Genomic DNA, 9,965 nt, shown 5'->3' with positions numbered 1-9,965 from the left:
TTATTTCCAAATTTTACTTCTAATCCACGGAAGATAAGTTGTAACTCGTGTGTAGATACCGGGCTTTTTGGCCAATGCGCAGCCCGTACCAAACGAGACGATACCGTAAACCTCGTAACGGCCTTTAACCTCACATGCCAGGGGTCCACCGCTATCTCTCTGAATTTAAAACAAAACAAAAAAACCATATATCAATTTTATGACACTCACTGATTACTAGCGTGCCACAGAAGAAATTTGTGCTGCGTCAGATTTAGACCGTTGCGTGCTGCCCCTATACACAACGTTGGCGTTAAATTTGTGAACTAACTTATTTCTACTGTGGCATGCTAGTATTACTCGTATGCCACAGTAGGAATTTATGCAACGTCAGATCTTTACCGTTACGTGCTGCCCCTATATATGACGTTGGTGGCGAATCTATGAACTAACTTACTATGGACCCAGGTTCCGAGTTGAAATTTGACCCAACTGTCAATAATAATTGAAAACGTAGTTTCTGAGGTAACTCTTAAAATCAGCATCCTGATATTAATGTCAAAATCAGTTTTTTTCTTATGATTTCCAAAGCTGTAGAATTGGATCCAGCTGATGTACGGGACATTACCTGACACGCATCATGTCCTCCCTCTTCGTAACCTGCACAGATCATCATCTTAGTGCGGATTGAGGTGCCGTAATAACTCTTACTGCGACACACATCCTTATCGACCACCGGAACATAAGCCTGTTTCAGATTTCCGTGCGAACTTGTGCCTAGTAGCAAATAACAACAATAAAATTTAGCTTAAGAAACTGACCGATTTTAGGGTGAAGTTTGAGGTTTAGATTTAACCAATGATCCCGTAATCGATGCCACAATTTTGAGTTAGAATTTGGATAGAGTAGGCTAACTGGAGTTGAGAACGGGAATCCTCGGGAGAAACGGGAGAATTGTGTAACCGGGGGTTGATGATCACAGGACCTAACAGTACATATTATATCATATCATAGGTATGGAGTATGGGAAATGACGATTAACTAATTTTGACCCTACGCGACGGACGGACAGAACAACTGCGGAGTCACAGGAAATAGATTCAGCCACAATTTTGTTTGTGTGGCTCGCGTTTAAAATGTTTTGACAAAACAACTGAAAACACATCGAAAAATAAATCTATCCAGTGTTGATGTGAGTTGTAACTCGAGGCGTTTATCGTGGGCGCTTTTAGAAACAATGCGCTGTCGTCGACAATGATAAAACAGCCTTCTCGCTGTTTGATAAAAATAACCGTCACAAATCACAAAATCGATAATCACGCAATCAACTTATTTCGTTGGCAGATGGCGCTCCACCGCAACACGATTAACCAATGATAAACAAGAAAAAATATCACGTGATTGATGTATAGTTCGTTAAACCACCGGTAGAGGCGCTATGTAGCAAGTTAGAACAATAAATCTAACTTTTTAACTGGCTAAATTAATCAAATTAGGTCTGGATGTATATAGATCCCTCCGGTAGTGTGTGTGAATAGTAAGTTGTAAATAACGTTTGTTATGTTTCAAAGTGCTTTTATCTACTGTTTTTGTATATAATTGTAAATACTGTTTTTTCCTCCATATACCATGGAAATGGTTGGAGTGTAATAAATATTCGTATTAGTATTCGAGCATAGTGAGCTTTTTGACCAACGAAATACGTACGACATGGCCACGTGATCGATACAATAGATTTTTTGTTGTAAAATAAGAAAGTAGTTCTTACCGTGTGTTAGTCCCCATCCTGTGACGTAACAGTACTGTCCAGGTCTAGCGTGCTGCGACGGAAGACAAATTGTAGACACGCGGTCGTTGAGTACTGCGGGTCTGGACAATTTGACCAGAGCTATATCATAACCTCTCGGAGCCCACCTATATTTCTCATGAACGATAATCGTATCGACATCGAATTCCTGTTCAGTCGGTTCGGAGCCGTCCATAGCGTGCTTTCCCAATGTTATCTTGTAATATTTATAATACTCTGGCTCTGTGCGATGACTGAAATAGAGATGCATCATTAAAGATAAAATCCTTCCAAAACGTTTAGAATATATTTAGAGTTGATTCGAATATTCATACCTCGGCTAACTTAGAAGACAAATTTTGGAACCGTAAAAATTGATCCTTGAAAATCTGAGTTAGGAAAATACGTCAGGAAGTCAAAAAATGATTAAGTCGTTGTCTGAAGTCAAAAGTCCGAGTAGGCCACGTGTTGTTAGCCTTAAGGCTCGGGCCGCGGGGTCAGTTACTACTTACCTGAAGCAGTGCGCCGCGAGTAAAACCCACTGTGGATGAATGAGCGATCCGCCACAAGTGTGTTCATATTTATTTCTGCGATCTCTTATACTGAATCCTGCCATCCATGGCCAGCTGCCGGGTTGAGCCTCTGTACCTCCAACAACTCGGAACCCATTCAAATCGTTTCCATCTACATGTTTGATAGCGGCTTTTCCGCACGTACCAGCTGAAACTGTAGTGATGAAATCACATTCAGAATTTGTACAATCTATGAAATTGACACCGGTTTTCTTCCATTCGATTAGTTTAGGAATCAACATGAACCAAACCCAATTTTCATCAAGTCTCATCAAGCGCATGAAATAGAGCCAAATATTTTTTTTTTAAATGAAATATATTTGATGAGAGTATCAACTTACTCGACTCCGCTTGGCTTCCGATGAAAGCTGCTATTCCCAGCACGAGATTGAAAGCTAGTACGGCGGCCTTCATTTTGATATCTCTTGTTTTACAAAGCGACATAATTCTAAAGTCGTTTATATAACACTGGAATCGGAATTGAAATACGTGACTTATCCGTAAAATTAGATTCGTATCAATAGAAAGAGGATTTCAGCACGGTGTGGACATGTAGATAACACGATTGTCGGTTCATTTTGACTATGTAAGAAATCCCACAATAATTTCACCAAAATACGGAAATTTCTTGATAAATCAATGAGTGTATATGACTATTTATTATACGGCGATGTTTTGGGGCCTGGATCAGACCCGCGCTTTAGAGATTGCGCTCACACGCAAACTACTAAATCGATACTAAACAATGCTTAAACAAAGCGATATAAGTCGGTCTGACTTTTTGGTCAGTATTGTCCCTGGCCTAATTTGGCGCGGACCAAAAAATAGCCCCGGCTTTCGTTATACCCTTGATTGGAAGTGGCTTGTAGCCTATCAATTTGTTAAGTAAATTTATCATAAGTTCATATAAGGCATCATAGACAGAACTGCACTTAACGATCTTACAACAAACGCCCAGCCACTATTTACTTGTTGAACACCTAACAAGTCATCCATTAAGGACACGATGCAGCGTGTATTAAGTTACATTTTTACAAACATTTTAAAATCGTTTTAGGTCTTAAAAATATTGATTAGATTACTGCTCAACTCATCAATAAAATACAAAAACATAACAAAACAAACAAATCCATGGTTAAAGGTTATCATTAACTATAATAATACGACAATGTATGAATTTTTATTATCTAATAAATCAATTTGTACGTTACTCAGAAGCGAGGCTTTTATTCTAAATCGACTTTGTTCCACCCAACTTCCTTCGCAGCAACGACAATTAGACGCTTTTTCCTATGCGCGGTAAGGTTGAAACTACCCACACCCCTCTAAATTGGTTCAACTCAGTTTATAACTAAACGCCTCCGGCAAGTTCTTCAACTATAATTCAAGCAAAAGACGAAACTGAATGTTGTAGGTTTACAGTTTCACGCGGGTAAAGTGTTTTAACTGTGGTCGTGAGGTGTATTAGTTTCAATAATAATCTACTTCAATCATATCAAAATCTGGCATCAAAAAATTGCCTTAAAATAACTATAAAGAAATTCATATTTGGTTTTTGATTTTCTTAACTCTCTAGGCTATCTCTCGTCTAATGGATGGTGTGGTATCTGATATTTTTATATCATTTCACACGGATCGACTGTCGCCCGGGGTCACGTGTTTGTGAAATCGTTTCCCTAGAAGCTTCTATTTGTACGGGTCAAGGTTACAGAAAATCCGTGGAAATCAACGCCCTCTACGAGGGCATTCAGAAACATAAACATAGACACAGTCGTACCGTCACTGCTCTCTTAGTTTTTTCCCCCAATATTGTGGGCTTTTCTTTAATAATAGAATGACAAGACTTTGTTATGTATTGATTTCATGGACGCTGTTCCGAGTTGTCGTTTCTAAAGATTTTAATTTTTGTTTTATTTGTTTTTTTACAGGCTCGAAACGGCTTGGGAAAAATGAACCAGTTCACTTCCGGTGCTACGGCGGTCATTTCGACTCTGGGATTGATGATTGGTGCTGCGAATATTTGGCGGTTTCCGCGTGTTGTGGCTAAGAATAGCGATTCACAAGGTACATCACAAAACAACCAATTTCAAGTCAGACCAATCCATTTGCACAGAAAGTGATGACGTATTTCGCACAGTTAGACCAAGCGACTTTTTTTTATTTACACGATAAGTGATGATGTATTTCACACAGTGAGACCATATGAGATTTTTTTTTGATTTCCGCAAAAAGAGATTTGCAAAAAAACTGCGGATGTATTTCACACAGTCTGACCAAACCAGCTTACTTGATAATGATAATGATGATAATATATTTTCTTATTACTTGCACAAAACGACTTATATCACCGTTTATCGTGTCGATGTGTAGATATCATTTCAGCACAAAAAAAGAAATTCTAATTATTTTCAGGGTCTCTCGTTTTTCTCATTGTTTGGTTATTATTCACGTTTTTATGGAGCGTTCCCATGGTAACGTTTGAGTTAGCGGTGGGCCGTTTTACGAAGAAGTCCGTCATTCTGTCGTTTCAACAGTTGCTAGGTAACCGCAGTATCTGGGCTGCTGCCATCATCCAGCTCATCCTATTTGCTCATACGTAAGTGTTTCTTCTTTACAAAAAATTGCAAATGCTTGACACCTCGTAGAAATTCACTATATATATATATATATATATTCGGTGGTTCCGGGATGTGCGAATTTGTAATGATGAAAGATAAGACAGTTCAGAGAGATGTTTAAAGATGTTTAATTGATTAAAAAAATAAAAACCAGAAAAATAAATTCGTGCGTTCGCCGGGAATCGAACCCGGATCCATTGCTTGGAAGGCAACGATGCTAACCTTTACACCACGAACGCCGCTTATGGTAAGACCCATCATTGTAGATCTTTATTTGTATTCTAAAACGAGAAACACATGTTTCCTGAACAATAGATTCTTGTAACAGTTGGCGGTGATTGATGATTACTGAATGGGAAAGATTTTTTCAAGAATATGCCAGACCTAGAAACCTCGATTGTGAGGACCTAACGGTCGTCTCTTGAGAGAGCCCGAAACGTCACGTCTTTTTTTAGATATCCTGTTTTAATTCTTAATGAATAAATATAGTTTTTAAATCTTTTAACTTAAGTGGATTTTATTCAATCTTTTAATCTTCTCCATGTCTGAGATTACGGGCTAGTCAATTACCCTATTTTTGTCAGCACAAGATGTCCTTAATCCGTTTGTAATTTTTTCCATATTTTTTCAGGTGTTTTTATACAGTTATAACCGGTTGGTGTTTGTATTACATGTGTTACATTATTACTTATGGTTTACCGGGAAATCTAACAGAAAGTGAACTCATATTCAACGACTTTACAGCGGTAAGAGTGATAAGCGAAGTGATAAGGATGTGAAATAATCAGACAGTAAAAATGAACGGGAGATGTTTCATTGAGCGTATATGATCTATTTCAACGCTTCGACTATATCCTTATATAGTCATCTTCGGGAATCAGATATGTGCCTGGAGCCGTTCCCATAGTCGAGACTTAACTCTAAAAGTGACCTTAGACCTTAAGAAAAGCATGAAGTTGTTAGATTGCATACAGGACTAAGATGGTCTTAGACTAGTCTTAGGTCTTAGCCGTGACTATAAAACTGGGAAGGGTAATAATTAAAAGAAACGTTATTCCACTTTGCTTAGGGTTATGAGTAGGTTCTATATGGGAACCCACTGAGCGCTACTCAGGGTATCATTTACAATGTCGAGCCAAGATCGTTTGATTAAGAAACATCTTCGAATCCTGGTGGCGAATCCTTCTCCGGTCTCTCGATCCCCCATTGGGAAAAAAAAATTGAACCCGCCCTACTACGTGGCGCTTAGTGTATTGACGGTATTAAACACCCACCATCACCTATATACGCGTAACTGCAATTTACCGATTATCATCATAACAATTTAGTATAAATGACTATTGAATTTTTTTTCTCAATTTTTGTAGAGTCGATGGCCCATTTTATTCCAGGGCCTGTGCTGCGTAATGTCTGGTTTACTACTGGTTAAAGGCGCAGTTTCAATAGAAAGAGCGAACATCTTCCTGCTTCCAATACTTCTAGCAATAATCGTGTTCAACTTGTTCTGGTCCATTTCTAGACCGCACGCTATCAACGGTTTGAAATACATGTTCAATCCGAATTGGGGTTAGTAGGAATATAATTGAAGACAATGAGGGAAATTTATCAAACAATTTCCTCGCGAAATACGTGAAAATGAGATAATTTCACGCTTGCAACTGATCGTTGAATGAAGATAAACGATAAGCGATAAGTTCTACTGGTCCAAATATATAGTTAATTATATACCTGGATATGAACACCCCTGGTCCACGAATAATAAAATGATATATGAAAAGTTCTACAGGTCATTCAAATAAATAAATAAATCTTTCTATCACATACCTAGAAATGAACGTTTTTTGTCTTGTTCTCAGGTTCATTAGGTAAGGCGTCGGTTTGGGTGGACGCTTGCAGTCATAATGCTTTCGATACTTCCGCCGGAGCCGGCTCTCTGCTCACGTACGCCACGATGATGTCACGTGATCAGCCGATCGTCAAATACGGCATTTTGTTGCCGATAACGAATAATATTGTCAGGTAATTTTATTTCCTTCTGGAGTCAGTTTCGCCGAGTCGTCATGGCTTAGATTTGAGTTCAGTTCAAGCATTTTTAAACTTTTTTTTCAGTTTGTCGAGTGGAATCACTATATTCAGTCTGGTATTTTCCACCCTGACACCTTTAAACTACAGTCAGACTGAAATAGTGGAAATTCTAAAGACAAGTGGACCAGGTGGAACTGGTATCACTTTCATTTGGTAAATATGTATATAGATTTGTTTCCGACGCCATATTGGATGGCAAACACGTGTTATCTATGCTAATGAGCAGTGATGTCATCATTTGTTTAAGACGGGAAACACCCGTTATCTTTGCTTATATTTAGAAAATAAGTTTGAACATTCGATGAATATATCGTGATAACTAAACTAATCACGGCAGTTTCGACTATTACTAAGAAAATGGGGATGTACTATCATGCAAATCAAATATTGTCTTTGAAATCCAATATGGCGTCACCACGTGACAATGCACGTGGCTGTATTGACAAAATAGTGGTCAAATTATATCACTTAATAATGAGTTAAGTTTTCTTTTTGATATTCTTTTAGGACCCCAGTATTATATAGTTCTATAGGGGTGACAGGTAGAGTGATCGCCGCTTTGTTTTTTCTATGTTTATTCTGTGCCGGTTTTAGTTCCCTGATCGCCATGATGGAAACCGTCGCTAAGACGATCATACAATTCGGAAGTGAGTATTTCTTTTTTCGAATGATTTTCTGCTAAATCGAAAAAGACGACACATTTTGAAAATGTTACGTAATGGAAATAAATCTGTGTAACAATCTTTGCGAGTTAAATTGCGGATTCATTGCCTAAACAACTTGCCCGATATAAAAAATTGTTCCAGTATATTTGAGAGAATACCCGTGGGGAGGGGGAGGGGGCGTGCTGCTTGGTATGTTTCTTATACCCTAACTTGTCAGATAGTCGTCTCCTACTGAACTCACTATGCAGACTACTATTGTTATCACGAATCTTGAGAACGATGTTTAACATGGTATCTTTTGAAATCCTTGTATCCCAAATTTGGTTATCTTTCTTAAAATGAAGCTTCTATTTTCTATTCTCCTTTGCAGTAAAATCGAGGCTTGTCGCCGTCATGGTTGTCGTAATATTTCACTTCCTGTGCGGACTGCCTTCATCGATCAGTTTATTTCTATTGTCAAACCAGGTAAAAACCATAACAAAAAAAAAACAAAAAAAAAACATTTTAAGTAATTTCGATTTCTAAACGTTTAATTCAATTCGTAGGATTATCTACGACCCGGTTCCTCGGTTTAACATTTCAAAACTGGAACGATGGGTTCGAATGCCAGTACAGTTTAGAATTTATTTCTAGCTATTTTAGTATGAAATAATTTATTTATATACGTCACAAGAACGTTGGGCTCGCTGGAAGAGTAAAAATGCTCACGACAGCGGAACTGGGTCTAGAACATAATTCTTACATGATCGAAGTATACATTTATTTTTACAGGATTACGTGTGGAACGTTTCTCTGTTGTTATCAGGACTCTGTTTTCAAGGTTTATTGATTTCGTACGGATCCAATCGATTCCGCACTGACGCCGTCAATAACTTCACTACCGGAAGTGACTGCTACCTTCCGGTTATTTGGGAATATATCTGCAAGTAAGTAACGATCTCAAACTGTTTCCATCTAAGATTCGCGTAAAGGACTAGTTTGACCAGTGTCGTTTGGCCTTGACACCAGGTCCTGGGGCCCGAAAATATGATTCTTAAACTGCAAGATGTCAATCTATAAATCAACTTAAAAAACCTAAAATGAAATACGATATTTCAGATATATTTGTCCACTGGAAGCTGTAGGTTTATTGATCTGGTGGTTCGTGAATGCGGTAACAAAGGATATAGCTAGACATAGACCTTGGTACCGTATGGCAAATAGAGGGATATTTATTACAGTTATTGAGGTAAGCGAATGAACTTGTTATTTTATCAATGAGGGACTCACTTTCGACTATCCATATTAACATTGTCACGTGATTTTAAATCAATTACGTCGACGCTTTATGCCAAATGCGTCATCAATAGTTGCGCTTTGATAAACACGGTAACATTTGAAAGGTGTATTAATGTTCATAAGTTCTAAAACGCGTGTCTTAAAACTGTCCTTAAGTCGATAGATAAGTTGTAGAATAGAAGCGTTATAGATGAGTCCGTGTTGTGACGATGTATAGAGAATCTCACACACTGATTTATCGATAAAGATGAAGTTTCCTTTAACAATTATTTGATACATCGTTTCGACTTTGACCTAATAGTCATCTTCAGGAATACTGAGTACAACAGCTATTTATTATTGATTACTTCGATTTTAATATCATATGTTGAAAAAATATTTTTTATGTTCGTAATTGCAGTGGTTCCTACTATTCATGCTGGCAGTTCTATTCAATCTGCTCAGCGCCGTGTTTAAACCTGAATGGTACATCGACAGCAGCAATCATCAGTTATCAAAAGAAGAAACGACTATAAAACCAGACGATCCGGAAATTGGGGGCAACGACGACGTCGAGCCTTAGAAAAACATGTCTCTTCAGATTGATACTTAGAATAACTCACTGTAACGTTGTTTACTGATGAATACTGATAATTTGAAATGTTTCTATTCCAAGGACCCATTTGAGTGCTTTATTTGGGGTTTGTTACTACTCTAATGCATAATTTTTACGCGTGAATTGTAAATCATTGAAAATATAGCCGTGAAATCGTAAATTTCTTCATTTCCTCGTCCGGAAACGTGAATTCATACCCCCTATTTATTGTCCCTTGAGATTTTTGCGTAAACGTGTTTTATTGTAAATATGTACTAAGTATTGGAACTGTAAATATCAAATACAACGTCATTATTTTGTCGAGGTGTCGATTCTGATTTTATTTGTTGTTATAATATCTGCTTTATTACTTTATACCATTTACAAACAGTGACATAATGTATATAT

General features: G+C 37.7%; 2 protein-coding genes and 1 non-coding gene across 3 annotated transcripts; 1 reads left to right on the top strand and 2 right to left on the bottom strand.

Annotated features, from left to right (window-relative positions):
• Nucleotides 1–2,772, bottom strand: LOC141901114 (elastase-1-like). Its single transcript, XM_074788198.1, has 5 exons — nt 2,679–2,772; nt 2,278–2,491; nt 1,748–2,019; nt 608–756; nt 1–159 (listed from the first exon to the last, which is right to left on the bottom strand). Exons 1-5 carry the CDS (start codon nt 2,749–2,751, stop codon nt 1–3), a joined length of 867 nt encoding a protein of 288 aa, XP_074644299.1. The 5' UTR covers nt 2,752–2,772.
• A 1,156-nt stretch (nt 2,773–3,928) lies between these two features.
• On the top strand, nt 3,929–9,631 carry LOC141901111 (putative sodium-dependent transporter YocR). Its single transcript, XM_074788195.1, has 12 exons — nt 3,929–3,940; nt 4,266–4,401; nt 4,750–4,933; nt 5,587–5,701; nt 6,323–6,521; nt 6,812–6,974; nt 7,065–7,193; nt 7,548–7,687; nt 8,076–8,170; nt 8,477–8,631; nt 8,804–8,933; nt 9,384–9,631. Exons 1-12 carry the CDS (start codon nt 3,929–3,931, stop codon nt 9,543–9,545), a joined length of 1,620 nt encoding a protein of 539 aa, XP_074644296.1. The 3' UTR covers nt 9,546–9,631.
• Trnag-ucc (transfer RNA glycine (anticodon UCC)) lies at nt 5,123–5,194 on the bottom strand. Its single transcript has one exon. It is a non-coding gene; the product is annotated as a tRNA-Gly (tRNA).
• Nucleotides 9,632–9,965: the final 334 nt, after the last annotated feature.

This window comes from Tubulanus polymorphus, chromosome 3, assembly GCF_964204645.1.
Source record: "Tubulanus polymorphus chromosome 3, tnTubPoly1.2, whole genome shotgun sequence".
NCBI classification, from domain to species: Eukaryota; Metazoa; Nemertea; class Palaeonemertea; order Tubulaniformes; family Tubulanidae; genus Tubulanus; species Tubulanus polymorphus.
Note: the sequence above shows the minus strand (reverse complement) of the source record. Positions and strands in the feature narration are given on the sequence as shown.